The sequence below is a fragment of the Psammomys obesus genome, unplaced genomic scaffold (genome assembly GCF_907164565.1).
Source record: "Psammomys obesus unplaced genomic scaffold, mPsaObe1.curated_primary_1811, whole genome shotgun sequence".
Classification (NCBI taxonomy): Eukaryota; Metazoa; Chordata; class Mammalia; order Rodentia; family Muridae; genus Psammomys; species Psammomys obesus.
In genome coordinates, this window is record NW_026596147.1 from 1,219,744 (window position 1) to 1,236,764 (window position 17,021).

The following is a 17,021-nucleotide window of genomic DNA, read 5'->3' on the forward strand; positions in this document are numbered from 1 at the left end:
CAAGCCATGGGTTGCAACATCCCTTGCGGATCTCATATCAGATATCCTACACATCAGATATTTGCATTATGGTTGATAACGATAGGAAAATTACAGTTATGAAGCAGCAGTGAAATAATTTTATGGTCACCGCAACATGAGGAATTATATTAAAGGTTCAGAGCACCAGGAAGGTTGAGAACTGCTTTAGATGATCCACACAGTTACCCAAAAATGGTCATTACTAGTTTTAATTGCTAAATTGTGTGTGTGTGTGTGTGTGTGTGTGTGTGTGTGTGTACGTGCGCACACGCGCATGCACCCTTGAACCTTTGTGTTCCCATGGCCAGGAGAAGACATCAACTGTGTGTCCTGATAACGCTCTGCTTTATTCCCTTGACAAAAGGTCTCTCAATGAACCTAAATTTAGTTTGGTGGTCATTAAGCCTCAGTAATTGCCCTGCTCCCATCTCTGGAGTTATAGGAGTCCATAACACCCACACCCTGCTTTTATATAGGTACTGGGATCTGAAATCGGGTCTTCATTTCTTTAAAATAAATACTCTTATTTTCTGAACCATATCCTCAGTGCCAAATTCTCCATTTTTTTATCAATAAGAAACATGAAGAACTTAAAGTGAAAGCTTACAGATTATTTTTTAATATTTTATTTTTATTTTTTACAATTTATTCCGTTTGTGTCCCAGTTGTAGCCCCCTCCTCCCTCATCACCTCCTGATGCTCACCCTCCATTTCTCTTCCTCCCCTATCCCTCTTCTGAAGACCACTGATAGGGAAGTCCTCCTCCCCTACTGTCTTTTCATTAAGGCTGGACAACGCAAGCCCAGTAGGAAAAAGGTCCCAGAAGCAGGCAATAACCTCAGAAACAGCTCCCACTCCCTCTGTTAGGAGTTACACAAAAACACCAAGTTATACAACTCTAACATATATCCAGAGGGCCTAGGTTAGACCTATGCAGGTTCCCTGATTGTCAATTTAGATTCAATGAGCCCCTATTAGTACAGGTTTGTTGATTCTGCAGCAAACCAAGAGCCAACATAAATGAAAAACAGAGAAACTCAAAGCAATTCCTCTAAAATCAGGAACAAGACAAGGCTGTCCACTCTCTCCATATATAATCAATATAGTACTTGGAGTCCTAGCCAGAGCAATAAGACAACTAAAGAGATAAAGGGGATACAAATTGGAAAGGAAGAAGTCAAAGTATTGCTGTTTGCAAATGCTGTGATAGTATACATAAGTGGCTCCAAAAATTCTACCAAGAAACTCCTACAGCTGATAAACACCTTCAGCAAAGTGGCTGGATACATGATTAACTAAAAACAAAAAACAGCCATAGCTCATTCTCAAAAATTGACCATATATAGAACACAAAGCAACTTTCAATGAATACAGAGATATTGAAATAACTATATTTTAGCTAACCACCTGGAATAAAGCTAACTATCAGTAGCAACAGAAACCATAGGAATTATGAAAAGTCCTGGAATATAAATAACATACTATTCAATGATAATTGGGTCACTGAAGAAATCAAGATGGAAATAAACTTTTGTAATTGAATGAAAATGACAACATAATATAAAATATTTCGGACACAAAATGCATTTTATGTCCCAAAGAAAGTTTGTGGCACTGAGTGCCTATTGCAAAAAAAAAAAAAAAAATTGAGTTTTCAAATTAATAACTTAATGATGTATTGCAAAGCCTTGTGGAAGTGTTGAAAACAAACCAAAAACAGTAGACAGAGATAACCAAATTCAGGGCATAAATTAATGAAATAGAAGTAAAAATAATACAGAGACTCAATAAAGCACAGGGTTTGATCTTTGAAAATATAAATAAGATTGACAAACCTTAGGCAAAGTAACCAAAGGAAATAGAAGATCCAAATTAATAAAATTAGAGTTGACAAGGGGGAATGTTGTTATTAAAGAAATGATAATTCCAGCCATCCTGTTTTACCAATAAAAACTCTTCTCAGTGGAGGTCCAGATTAAAAACAAACAAACAAACAAACAAACAACAACAACAACAACAACAAAAAACCCAAAGGCTTGCTAGCTCAAAGCTCAAAAAGCCCAAAATCCCATTCAGTATTCCTCTGTTGAGAATTCTCTTTTTAACTCTCTACTCCATTTTTTAATTGGATTACTTGGTCTGTTGGTGTTTAACTTCTTGAAGTCTTTATATATTCTGGATATTAGCCTTCTGTCAGATATAGAGTTGATGAAGATGCTTTCCCAGTCTGTAAGCTGTCATTTTGTTCTGATGACAGCGTCCTTTTCAGTTTCATGAGGTCCCATCTATAAATTGTTGATCTTAGAGCCTGTGCTGTTGGAAGTTGTCTGTGCTAATGAGGTCAAGGCTCTTCCCCACTTTTTCTTCTAACAGGTTTAGTGTATCTGGTTTTATGTTGAAGTCTTTGATCCACTTGGACTTTAACTTTGTGCAGGGTGATAAATATGGGTCTGTTTGTATTTTTCTACATGTAGAATTTTCAACAGAGACTATCAAATGGCAGAGAAACACTTAAAGAAATGATCAACATCCTTAGTCATTTGGGGAATACAAATCAAAATGACCCTGAGATTTCACCTCACACCCATAAGAATGGCTAAGATAAAAACTCAAGGGATGATGCATGCTGGAGAGGATGTGGAGAAAGGGTAACCCTCCTCCATTGCTGGTGGGAATGTAACCTTGTACAACCACTTTGGAAATCAATCTGGCACTTTCTCAGACAAATAGGAATAGTGCTACCTCAAGATCCAGATATACCACTCCTAGGCATATACCCAAAAAAATGCCCCATCATTGATAAGGACATTTGTTCAACCATGTTCGTACCAGTTCTATTTGTAATAGCCAGAATTTGGAAACAACCTAGATGTCTCTCAATGGAGGAATGGATACAAAAAGCGTGGTACATTTATACAATGGAATACTACTTAGCAATTAAAAACACGGAAATCATGAAATTTGCAGGCAAGTGGTGGGAACTAGAAAAGATCATCCTGAGTGAGATAACACAGAAGCAGAAAGACACATATGGTATATGCTCACTTGTAAGTTGATACTAGCCATTTAATATAGGATAAACACACTAAAATATATAGTCCTGATGACCCTAAACAACAGGCTAGAGAAATGGCTCAATGGTTAAGAGCAGTGACTGGCCTTCTGGAGGTCCCGGGTTCAATTCCCAGTAAACCACATGGTGGTTCACAGCCATCTATACTGTGACATGATGCCTTCTTCTGGCATGCAGGTATATAAGTGGATAGAATACTCGTATATATTAAAAAAAAAAAAAAAAAACCAAACAAACAAAAGAACCTAAACAAGGAGAACCCTAGGAGTGATGCTTAATTCTCACTCAAAAGGGCAAACAGGATAGACATCAGAAGTAGGAGAAGACAAGGAACAGGACAGGAGCCTTCCACAGAGGACCTCTGAAAGACTCTACCCACCAGGGTATCGAAGGAAGTACTGAGACTCATAGCCAAACTTTGGGCAGAGTGCCAGCATCCTTATAGAAGAAAAGGGAGATAGAAAAACCTGGAGGGACAGGAACTCCACAAGGAGATCAACAGAGCTAAAATACCAGGGGGCATGAGGAGACCGATACTCCAACTAAGGACCATACATGGAGAAGACCTAGACCCCCTGTTCAGAGGAAGACCATAGGCTGCTCAATTTCCAAGTGGGTACCTTAGTAAGGGAATCAGGGGCTGTCTCTGACATGAACTCAGTGGCTGGCTCTTAGATCACCTCCCCCTGGGGAGTGCAGCCTTACCAGGCCAAAAAGGAAGATGATGCAGCCAGCTTTGATGAGACCTGATAAGCTAGGGTCAGATAGAAGGACAAGAGGTCCTCCCCTATTAGGGGCCTAGGGAAAGGGTATAGAGGGAGAAGAAGGAGGGTGGATGGGGCTGGAAGGAGATGAGGAAGGGGATGCACTGGGGATACAAAAGGAACAAATTGTTATAAATAACATAAAATTTTGAAAAGCCAAATTCCAGAGAGCTAAAGCTCAAGAGCTAGTGAGCTAAAGCTCCTTCTATTACTACACACTGTTGTAAATACTCCTCAACTCAAATTCCCTCCTACTTTTGAATCTCTGTCTGTTGGTTTCTTGCTCTTGCTCTTGACCTAGGATCAACTTTGTTAAATCCTGCATGCAGAAAGCCCTTGAATTAAAGGTGTGTGTTAGGAATGGGTGAACCAGACCATAATCACCTGTTTACAAAGAAAGGTCTTGTGGGAAGCAGAAGAATCTCTGAATACCTGTACACATATCTACTAATTCTATTCATTTTGGCTCTGTGCAAAATTCAGAACACCATCAGTGCTAACTGTGCTGTATTGTTGTAGACTATAATCTCAGCTGCATCTCAAGCATCACTGTGCCATGGCTTCAATAATGATAGTCATAAGCTACAAGCACACCAAGCCACATTGGTTTCTCCCTAGAGAAAAACACATAGTAAGTCCACAAAGCCCATGCTAGGCACTCAGCAAAGGACTGGTATCTTGATGAACCCTCTCCAGCTGAACCCTAAGAGCCTTTGTAATGGGTGGCAATATAAATCTCAATCCCTTAGTAACATGGTGGTAGGATTCTTCAAACATTAATTCAATCTATTATTGTGAAAATTTTCTTTATAAAGGGATTAAAGTCATGCAAAAGATAGAAAATTTTTACTCTTTTACATTTACTTGAGAAATTCACTTTTTTATTTTTATTTTTTAATATTTTTATTTTAGTTTTTTTTTGTCTTCAGTAGGAAAATTTATTCCATAAATACTTTTTTTTTCATCACTTTCCTAAATTAAGACCCTACACATTGAAACTTTTATGTTCTCATGCTTTATCCCCTATGACACTGAACATTCTTTGGAAATATGAATGATGAATGATATCATCTGCCTGCCTGTATATCTGTATATAGATTTTATTTAGGTGTGTGTATATATGTATCAGTATGTGCATGCAACATAGCATGCTTGTGGAGGTCAGACAACAACTTGCAGGAGTTGATCCTCTGCTTCTATGCATGGGTTCTAGTAATGGGAAGAGGGACTGCCTCTGACATAATCTGATTGGCCTGCTCGTTGATCACTTCCCCCTGAGGAGGGAGCAGCCTTACCAGGCCACAGTAGAGGACAATGCAGCCACTTTTGATGAGAACTGATAGACTAAGATCAGAAAGAAGAGGAGAACTTCCCCTATCAGTGGACTTGGGGAGTGACATTTATTTTAGTTTTTATTAATTATACTTTATTCACTTTGTATCCCCCCCCATAAGCCCCTTCCTCCTCCCCTCGTAATCCCACCTTCCTTCCCCCTTCTCCAAGCATGCCACTCCCCAAGTCCACTAATAGGGGAGGTCTTCATTTTTAATGGTTTAAAAACATCGATCTTCTTAAAGGTGTGATGCTTCTCCCAGCTAATATTTTACTGTTTTTTTAACCACAGGTTGCTACTGGCAGAGCTATCACTGAAGACTTGGACCTCTATGCTACATCTCGAGAGAGACGATTTCGTTTATTTGCATCTATAGAGTGTGAAGGACAGTTATTCATGACTCCATATGATTTTATTTTGGCTGTTACAACAGATGAACCCAAATGTAAGTAAAGATTTTAAATAACTTTCACAATTTTATCTTGGATATCATAATAATTTCTAAACACTTCCAAAGATACTGGTCAGAGGTATGAATACTAAGCAGTTTTGACCAGGTTAAATAGATGACTATAAGTCTGAAGGGAAAAATCTATTTTGCAAAAATATGAAACAGTATTCATATTTTAGAATACATAACAAAAGTAATGTGACAATTCAAAATTCATTATCTTAAGCAATGTTTGCAGACTGATATTTCTTTTAAAAACCTTCATTACATCTGAAATTGTAGAATTTTTCTCACTGATATAATTGAATACCACCTTTATTTATTTATATAAGAGAGACTAAGTCTACCTTTTATTTCTTGTATCCAAAATGAATAAAGCAATTCAGCAGACTGGAATTGATGTTAGCCTTGCTCAAGAGTTCTGCTCTTATGTCTTCTACAGTTGCATAGCTTCTGAAGTAGAAAGACAGGTTCCTTCTTCCACACTTTCCATGTGTTAAGGGAGTCGCTTTCAAACATTTAGACATACATTTCTTGGAAATGCTTTATACCTGATTTAACAGATGGCATCAAGATTCTTAGATATGCTTTTGTATCCAGCTTGTTTAAATATGTTCTTTTCAATGAAATGTATAAAGAAAATCCATTTCATAGTTTCTGGCTTTTGGGAAAGGAAGGACTACTTTTGCTGTCGCTTCTGACCTTGGGTATTCTCTTTTGACACTGTCATAACTTGTCAGTGATAGTTCAGGCTTTCGAATTCTTCACAGACAGCAGTGAAAGATTCTCTAGTATGAAAGGGTTTGGGTTAGATTAACTGAATGGATGGCTAGTAAGAATGAGATTGAGGAGGGAAAAAAATAACTAAATTTTTGACTGATGTATTTGAGGTGCATTGAATACATAAAAGTTAGATTTGTCTATTTTCAGCTCACTGAAAAATAACTCACTAAAAATTAAGGTACCAATTAAATTGTTTGACTAATATTTATGTAAATTTCTCATAAAATATATTTGTTAGACTAGAATAATTATAGTCATTTTCCTCCAAAGCAAAACCAAACATTAAATTTTTCAAAAATTTGACAATGTGTGCATATTAGCATTTCATGCTTTTTTCCCCCTCAGCGCTGGGCATTGGATCCAGAGCTTTGTATATGCTGGGTCAGTTCTTTTCTGCTGAGTTTCATCCCAAACCTCAATAAATTGAGTTTCAATGCTTTGAATTCTCAACAGTGAAGATCAGGAGGAGGTTTCAACATACATATTTGGTATTTGTATGCACATGCTTAGTAGTTAATTCTATGTATGTTGAAATTGTCCAGAGAAACACTGTACTATTTTAGATTACCAGGAGCTAATTCTTGAACTCTTAAACTCATTAAAAACATGAATGTACAAATGTTGGAAAAGGGTAAGCCTCAAAAACCCTATCCACAGACACAAGAAGTAAACCAGAAATGGTACAGAGTCATAGAGGCCAAAAGGAAATGGTTGGGGTGGTCCAGTGAGTGAACACTGTTGAGAAGTCAAGGTGGATGAGGATAGAATATAGTCCAGCCTTAGTACAATGAATGTTCCTAATGATTTTTAAAACTGACATTTCAGGGAATTGACTAAGACAAAAACTAGATTGCAGAGTGGAGAAATAGATGAAGAAATGAAAATGGTGGTTGTCAAGTACCCATTCAAGATGCTTGGCTCTGGCAAGGAAGGGAAATGCAGCTGGATTGGAATTTGAGGTAGAAGCTTGATCATGCAAGACTTTAACCCAAAATAAATGTTAAAAGTAGAAGGTGGGGCCTTGAGAGATGGCTCAGCAGTTAAGAGCACTTCCAGAGGAAGTTAAGAGTCTTCCAGAGGACCTGAGCTCAATTCTCAGCACCCACATGGCAGCTCACAACTGTCTATAACTTCTCTTCCAGGGGATCTAACACCCTGATACAGACATATGCAATCAAAACACACCAATGTACATAAAGTAAAAATAAATCAATTTAAAAAAGTAGAAGGTAGTTTTGACTAGCAGCAAAGTCCTGAGAAAAACACATAACCTAGAGAGTAATAGTGTATTTATAATAGCCAAGTTGTAAATGTATAGGGTAGGAATGACTGAAAACCAAGTAGGGCTCTTTTAAATAGTAATTATATGGATAAGATAAGATTTATAGCCCTTTGACCTAATTGACTTGGTGTAGTGTGAATTATTTATTCTTTATTTTTTAAGTACTCTGTACTAATTTTATTAACGTGAAAATAACAGTAACATCATGAAGAATTTTTCGAGAATAAATTGTGTGACTAGTAGCACAGAACGATAGTTTTGGATATGTAATCACTTTCATAATTACTTGAATTAATAATCAAGATTTTTAACATCTTTGATATAATGTTTGACATTCAGTAGAAAACTGCACTTAAATATTTACTCAATAATTATAGCTTATATAAATGTTAATTGTAAAATATATTGGATTGTTGGTTATAATTTCTAGAAACTAAAAAATACCTTATTTTTCCTTTAGAATAGAATCTGAAAGGTAATTTTTCTTTCTGGGAATAAAATATGTAGTTATTTTCCTATAGCAACAAGAATCATTTTAATTTATATTTTTAGGAATACACTATTAAAACTATTTCAGATATAAAAATTCATCACAGATATGAACATCAGCCCATAGCCTGAGAATTAAAATATTTCCAATAGATTTAACACCTTTCCCCACCTGTTATATTTATATACTCAGTGATTTCAATCGAAATAAGGAATTTAGAAAGTCAACTGCCTTTGAAGGCTTATCTTAATGGCTCTTTAGTCTTTATTTCTTTAACAGCTAATAATATTGAACATGGTACATTTCCTGCAGAATGAATATGTCTTTTGTGAATAATCTTCAGTGGATATTTCATGAAACCACAAACTCAAGAGTAGATCTAACTTCCTTGTTGGAAAAATAGTTTCTGAGCTTTGCCTAAGAACATGTCCATATATTTGTACTTTTAATGGATTTTTCTTATACTCTTTGAGAACTGCTATTTCATTGTTCTGTTCGTTAAAAAAGAGCCATTGCAAAATTATGTGCACAGTATCATCGTTAAGGTTACATGCAAAATTCCTATGATTTCAGTGCTTGATTACCTGTTCATATATACTACCTCGGCAAAAGAAAGATTTTGTTATGAAGCAGAAGAGATTTTGATCTGTAAGAAAAATTAGTTTTCAAGTGTTATAGAAGTATTTCTTCACCTTTAATCTCAAGGTGAGTTAGTGTATCATCTTAAAAATAGAGTTGCATAGCAATTTCTTCTTTATCATTTTAGATTCCATATATTATTAATTATACAGAATTGCTATACAGAAACACTTATTGACAGTTCACACAGTTTTCCTAACGCAGGTATGCTTAGGACTTATTGCTGCCAACTTGTAGATAATTGTTCACCATTTCCAGTGGTAGAGTCTGAAGAAGAGAAACAACAACGTTGGCTGCAGATCTGTCCCAGCCCAGCATTTTACTGTTTAAACTGAGATCACTGACACAATAAAGAAAATGATGTTTTATTCAGCTACCACACTTTTGCCCCCAAGGTACTCCTAGAGCAACTGTAGAAGGGAGAATCCAAATTGGATAAGATCCTTCCTTTCACTTTCCCACCTCTCCTTTTAGCTCTTCTTTCTACATCTATCATTTTTATCCTGGACAGACCTCAACCTATGAATTATTTTCAGAAATACTAATGTATCTGATTCCAGTATGAATGTTGTATAAGTATCATTATTTGTCCCGTAAGGCTCATATAATAGTTGTAGCTTAACTTACCTTATAAATCTAGAGGGACCCAACCATAGTCTGGTTATGGGGAAAAATTCCCATGATTTTATTTATTATAAAGTTATTTTATTTCAAACAAATAGATAACATGAAAAGATTATATCTTAGATTCAAATATTGAGGATGAAAAACCTTTGCCTTTTGAACATAAAAGCTTAATTTTGAGTTACGGTTATATATGGTTACTAAATATGGATATACATTACATACAATATCTAATTATTTTATATTTATTTTAGTTGCTAAAACGTGGAAGTCACTTTCTAAACAGGTAAGTTAATGCTCTTGGTATACAACATATGCATGTACACACACAGTCTCCACATGTGTAAGCATCTGATTATATATAATATATAATACATAATACATGTTTTTATATGTGTGTGTGTTTTTTACCAATTAAAATCACATAAGGTGATATTTTTTAGTCTTCGTAGTGTCAGGTAATGAAGTGGGCAATTCCTTGGACTAGTAGAGATAAAGGTTAATGGTAATTGTCATGTGTGAGTGTAAATTAGTGTCCTTTGTCTTGAAACAATAGTATTATCTGCTAAACTGAAGATATATAAACTCTACCCAACACTTCATCCCTATGCTAAAATCTATAACAGGGCATTCACATGTACCTAGTACAGTCAAACTTAGTATACTTAATGATTAAGTAATTTAACATAGAAATTCATACCTAGAGAAACCATCAGTTACAAACAGAAGAGGCTCAGAAGTCTATACACTGACCACTCATAATGGTTTTAAAAAAACAAATACAATAATAGTAAACCTAATAAATTTTCAAAATCATAACTCCACTCAGACAGAATCCAAAACTGGGGAAATAAGACCACAGTATTTAAGGATATATCCTAATTGGCAAAACTAAGGGATAAATTAACATAAAATTGAGGCAGTAATCACCTCTCAAGAGAGGTGGAAGGGACTGTCATCAGGGAGGACTTCAAAGTAGCTTCAAATGTACTTAGAAGCTATTATTTTTTTTTGGTGGTTTTTCTGGTTTTAACTTAGCTATTTTTAACTTCCTTAACTAGTAAAGGGGAATTCTCAAAAACCTGTAATGGCAAATGTATGCTTACTTGTGAAACTTCAGAAACTTTCTCTTTACAGTTAAATGTAATGTAGAGGAGCATGGTGTCACAGCTAGAGGGCTAATGAAGAGATATATGTCATTAGCTGAGAATTCTAGATTGTCCTGATAAAGTGCTATAGCCTAGTGGCTAAAACAGAATTTCTGTTGCACACTCTGCAAGCTAGAAATTTAAGAGCAGGGTAGTAGTGGGTTTGTTTATTTCGGGGCTTTCTCCTTTTCTGGGGCCATCTTTTCACTGTTTCCATTTGGTCTTTCCTCTAATAACTTAGGAGGATCTCATATGATAACATTAGTGATATCTTTGAAGGACCTGTCTCCAAAGAAGATTTTTGTACTGCATTATGGCCATAAAGTCAGAATGTCAAGAAAGAGGAAGGGAAGATGGCGGGGAATGGAGAAGAGGAATTGTAAGCACTATAATAGTAACAAGTAAAAAATTAATGCAAAAGAAGTTTTGTAAATTAGTACTAAACATCAAAATAAATGAATTGATATTAATAACACGCTGATACTAAATTTTAAAATAACTTCAACCCACCCAAGTCTCAAGTCCTACCACCTTAGAAAAAGTAAAAAAAGAGTTAGCTCTCCCTGCAGATACAGCTTAGCTGAAGGGTCAGGCCTGAGTACCAAGCTTTCCATGTGTGGGATAGGCCGGAACGAAATAGCTGCAATGAAGGCGACTCTTCTGCTGAAAGGGAAGGCTCACTCCCTCAAGAAAGAGGCTTGTGCTCTACCAAAGAAAATAATTGTTTGGAAAAATATGTGTGATTACTGTGGAGAGAAGTCACTATCAAAAGCTTTTATCCAACTCAAAGGAATTCCTTGATGCTCCAACTCAAAAACAAACCAAACCAAAAATTTAGTTATTATATAACGTGTTATAATGAATATACACGTGTTACCTGGAGGAGTACACAGTCACCAGGAGTTCTCTGTCAGTTTTTTGTTTTGTTTTTATATATAGTTTTTATTTACAATTAAAAATTGTAAATGGTAAAAAGCAAAAATTGAAAAAAACAAGAGAGGATCGTTTTGGACAAGACACATGAAGCAAAGCTCAAAGGAAATTACTGGCAAATTTTGCTAAATTAAATACTTAAACTTTCACCAAACAACACTAAAAGGTATTTGATGCATGGGAAAATGCTTTTATAGTTTATTAACCAAAAACAAGTTTTAAAGAGGATCTTATAGTCATCTAGAAGTGGTGTAAGCTGATATTAAAAAAGATAATCATCTCATATGGGAAATAAATGGACAACCATAGCTAGAGTAGCTAGTAAGAACAGGTAAAGATGTTTAACTCACTAATAACCAAAGACATGCAAATTAAAGCAATGGTGTCCTATTTCACACCTACTAGATAGCTAGCTTCCAGAAATGTGCCAGTGCCAGTAATGAGTAAGGGCATGAAAGAACCAATTTAAAAAATACATAATGTCTTCACTTTGGGGAGGGATTTGGTAATGGCTGAAGAAATTTATAATGTATATCTGAGATGCTATTTATGTGCTACAGAAAGGTTTAAATGTTTACACGTGCTATCTTGTTCATATTTCCTGACACAATGGATGTAAGAGCAAAAAATTTAGAAACAGTTTAATCACTGGGGAAATGGATCAAATAACTATAAATAGCATACCATGGAAAACGGTAATACAGAATAAAATGAACAAATGTTAAAGTATGCATTTCCAGCTTTAGACCTAACAGATATGGCTGAGCAAACAGAAATGGCAGGATGCTGATGTTTTTTAGGCCCTAGGAAATTAGAGAAATTTTCCGGATGCTGAGAAGTTATTCATTTTATTCAGTCTCATTCTTTCACAGGTATCAGTAGATTTTTCTAAAGGCTGTGTAATGAGTGGTGTCATAGCTCTTGACAATTGATGCAGTGTGTGCTTGTGTACGCTTATGTTTTAGATTTTTTCATTTTTTACATTTAAATAAATTAAACAATGATGAATACAATACAGTGTCATTAGTATTTTAAAAATGTAAAGGGCTGTTATAAACAGCCACTGTATAGGCATTATTGATGATATTAAGAGTAATTGACAGAAAGATCTATCCATAAAAGGCAGAGAGTAAAGTATAAAACAGTATTTAGAGAATAAAGGTTTAATATAAAATGGTATATAAAGTATCTGTGAGAGAGTTAGACTAAAAGAATATTAAGTAAAATATTTGGTTTGGCTTTGAATATAATTTTTCTTTTCTTAGCCTACAATTTTCCTGGAGAAAGAAAGAGAGAGAGAGGGAACTAACTACATGATTAAAAACCTATACTTAAGAAAATGATATAAGTACTTTACTTTCAAAAAACACCTATTAGGAACGGAAAATTAATTCAGCAAGTGTGGGTTTGTTTCCTGCATGCAATACTGCAATCTGATTTCGTCACTGGACACCCCAGAGTTAGTATCTGACTCTACTAGTTTGAAGACTATTACTCCTAAAGACTGCTGTCTTTTTAAATTTAATTTTAATTTTTTATATTAATTACAATTTATTCAGTTTGTATCCTAGCTGTAGCCCCCTTCCTCATTCCCTCCCAGTCATACCCTCCCTCCCTCAATTCCTCCTATGCCCCTCTCCAAGTGCAGTGATAGGAGAGGTCCTCCTCCCCTCCCAGCTGACCCTAACTTATCAGGTCTCATCAGAACTGGCTGCATTGTCTTCCTCTGTGGCCTGGTAAGGCTGCTCCCCGATCAGGGGGAGATGATCAAAGAGCCAGCTATTGAATTCATGTCAGAGACAGTCCCTGTTCCCCTTACTGGGGAACCTACTTGGAGACTGAGCTGCCCTGGGCTCCATCTGAGCAGGGGTTCTAGGTCATCTCCATGCATGGTCTTCAGATGGAGTAGACTACTTTCTTTTCTGGTGTGCACTACAAGCTCTGAGGACTCCAGGCCACCACACTTCAGTCTTTGCTGTCTACAGGCCCAGGATTTTCTACAACTCCCATTTAGTTTAATAATTTACTGAAATGACTCATAGAACTCAGAAAACGCTGTAGCTGTGATTACAGATAAAGAAGATAAATTAAGCCAACCCAGATGAAGAGCAGAAGTATTAGGTCTAGGACAAAGAGCATCTGTCCTGTGTCCCTGTGAAATCAGGGTTTGTCACCCACCCAACATCTTCACCAGGCTCCAGTGAGAAAAGTGTCCAGACTAGTCTTGGCTTTTATTTCTGTGGTGTAAGTAATCAAATGATTGACCGATCATGTTTTTGTCTCCCAGGAGCCAAAAGGCAAAGTCATTTTATGTAGCACAGTAGTTTTTCGAAAAGATAAGTATTGAGAGTGAGGTAACATATTTCCAGCATGAATGGATATGAAAAGATTTTAGTAAATGTTAAAAATCAAAATTACAAAAATGATTACTATAGTAACTAGATGATAAAGATCTGGAGAAACTATTTTTTATTATTAAAAAAACCCTTGAGAAACTATTTTTTATTATAAAAAAAACCTTCTTGGAGTCAATGAGTATCAGTTTCTGTAATTTATGTGCTAATCGGTAAATTACTTACCAATTCACGTCTAAGTTGAAACTTGTGAAAAATAGGTTAATAGAATCAAATGAGCTATGATGACTCTATTGTTAATCACATAGAGTGTTCTCAATAAAGGTTATTGATTTTTAAAATCTGAACAGAGACTCGAGGACATAGTTATAATGGGAAATTAATATTTATACAATAATAATGGTATAAATTTAAGTATGTAAAATGTTTTGAAGATTTTTATAAATTTCTTACTTTAACAACATTTACATTTAGTTTTGTCTAAATGGCAGATATCCCAGTTTCTCATTATCATTCACACCTGCAGTCTTACCTGTTTGCCACTGTCCCCTCTCAAGACACTGCTCATCATGTGTGGCATCTGTTACCTGTTGTGCACATAAAGCCACAGGAAGAAACTGAGTGCTAGAATTCACACATGGACTTCCTGGAGGCTGTAACGCCCTTTAAAATGTTCCTGCCTTTCACATCCCAGGGCTTCCTTTATTTTCGTGATGCTTTGGGTTTGTAAATTAAAAATATTGTTTATAAATGTCACAGAGCAGCTTCTAGATTTCACTTATGGAAAAGTCTTTGAATGTGGACAGAAATCACCTGGAGGTCTGGAAGAAACCTGTGTCTAGTTCCGAAGTTTGAGAGGAAATGCTACTTTGCGTTTCTATAATCTTCCAGATGACACCAAGATTGTTGGAAACCACAGTGTGACAAGTTAGGATTATACCTAAAGTTAGACGTGATTTCTACATTAAAAAAATGTATTTCTAAAAATATGTTACTGAGAAAATAGTTTTTAAACTTTAAACTATTTCATTGTTTTACCAAACCTTTCACTGTTTTTTTTCTTACAGTCAACCATATTGCAATTATTGCTTTGTTATTTTTTATTATTTTTGCAGAATATGCATAATCTATTCAAGTATTTTTATGAAAACAGTGGTACAGTTGTTTGAAGTCTTCAGTAACTTCTCACCAGCAGAGGTAATTCATGAGTAGAAAGACTAGTGTAAATCAGTGTTTCCAGTTTACCCAGTCATCACTGAAATGCTCCGTTCATTCCTACCATATTCTTTTGTTCAAACTCACCCAGATCCAGGCAAGCAACAAAGAACATGGACTTTAATGAGGAAATCTACATACAAACCCTTTATTCCTCGCTCCAGAACCCAAGCTTGCCATTTTATCTTAACTTAGTAATCTTGGCTAATATACACCTAGTTAGGAAATTTATCTGAAGTTTTGAATAGCTCTAGTTAAGCTTAATAGCATCCTTGGTATTTATTTGATATTTGCATCATAGGTAAATATTGTGGTAGAATAAAGCACAGGTATAGAATAAGGTGATTAATGTTACATTTCTGATCATTTAAATGGAAATTTTTCTGGGGAGGATGCTTGCATTTTTTTTTAAGATTCATATTGTAGGAAAGTGATTTGACTAATTGTAAAAAAGTGATTGACTAATCAATGTTCCAATCCTTCTTTTATAGGAATTAAGTCAGATGCTCTCAGAAACTCCACCTGTTTGGAAGGGATCATCAAAGCTCTTTCGAAATCTTAAAGAAAGAGGTAAGCTAACCTTAATACCTATGCATATTAATATTGATATGAATATAAAACTGAATGTGTGTATAAATATTCATTTAACATAAAATTTATTATATTATAAAATAAATATACTTAATAAATATATATTGGTTAAGAATCTTAGTATCTGCTTTGATACACTGCTAGGTAGAATCTTTCAGAGTCCCTCTGTGGTAGGCTCTTGTCCTTTTACTTGTTTTCTCTTACATCCAATGTCCATCCCAATTGTCAGTTTCTAAGTGAGAATTGATCATCTTACCCCAGGTCCTCTTTCATGTTTATCTTCTTTAGGTGTATAGATTTCAGTATGTTTATCCTATCTTATAGGTCTATATAAGTGAGTATATACCATGTGTGTCTTTCTGTTTTTGGGATACCTCACTCAGGATGATCTTTTCTAAGTCCCACCATTTACCTGCAAATTTCATGATTTCCTTGTTTTTAATTGCTGAGTAGTATTCCATTGTGTAAAAATACCACAATTTCTGTATCCATTCCTCAACTGAGGGACACTACCTGGCAGTGTGTCAAAGCAGATACTAAGACTCATAATCAAACCTTCTGCAGACTGCAGGGAATCATAAGAAAGAAGGGGGAGTTAATATGACCTAGAGAGGACAGGAGCTCCAGAAGGATCAAATATATCTGGGCACAGGGGTCTTTTATGAGACTGTTTCTCCAACCAAGACCATGTATGGATATAACCTAGAACCTCTGCTCGGATGTAGCCCGTGGTAGCTCAGTATCCAAGTGGGGACCCTAGTAAGGGAACAGGGACTATTTCTGACATAAACTCATGGCAGGCTCTTTGACCTCCCCCCACGCCAAGGGAGGAGCAGCCATGCTAGGCCATACAGGAGGACATGGCAGCCAATCCTGAAGATACCTGATAAACCAGTATCAGATGAAAGGGGAGGAGGTCCTCCCCTATCAGTGGATTTGGAAAGGGGCAGGGATCTGATGAGAGAGGGAGAGTGAGTTTGGGAGGGAATGGGGTACAGCTGGCATACAAAGTTAATAAACTGTAACTAATAGTAAAAAAAATAAATATAAATAAATAAATAAATAAATAAATAAATAAATATTTAGTAATATGCATAATAGTGGGCTGGGGAGATGGCTGAGAGGTTAAGAGCACTGCTCTTCTTAGAGGTCCTGAGTTCAATTTCCAGCAACCACATGGTGGCTCATAGCCATCTATAATGAGATCTGGTGCCCTCTTCTGGCATGCAGGTGTACATGTAGTCAGAACATCGTACACATGATAGATAGATAGATAGATAGATAGATAGATAGATAGATAGATAGATAGATAGATAGATA

General features: G+C 35.7%; 1 protein-coding gene across 4 annotated transcripts in view; it reads left to right on the plus strand.

Annotated features, from left to right (window-relative positions):
- Micu3 (mitochondrial calcium uptake family member 3) overlaps positions 1-17,021 on the plus strand; it is a 91,054-nt gene that overhangs the window by 23,656 nt on the left and 50,377 nt on the right. For 3 of the 4 annotated variants that reach the window (XM_055593623.1, XM_055593624.1, XM_055593625.1), the window contains exons 2-4: positions 5,483-5,636; positions 9,715-9,746; positions 15,602-15,680. In XM_055593623.1, coding sequence (XP_055449598.1) covers positions 5,483-5,636; positions 9,715-9,746; positions 15,602-15,680 — 265 coding nt within the window. Of the gene's footprint in view, positions 1-5,482; positions 5,637-9,714; positions 9,747-15,078; positions 15,093-15,601; positions 15,681-17,021 lie in introns of those variants that run through there. The other variant, XM_055593626.1, reaches the window with a different exon arrangement.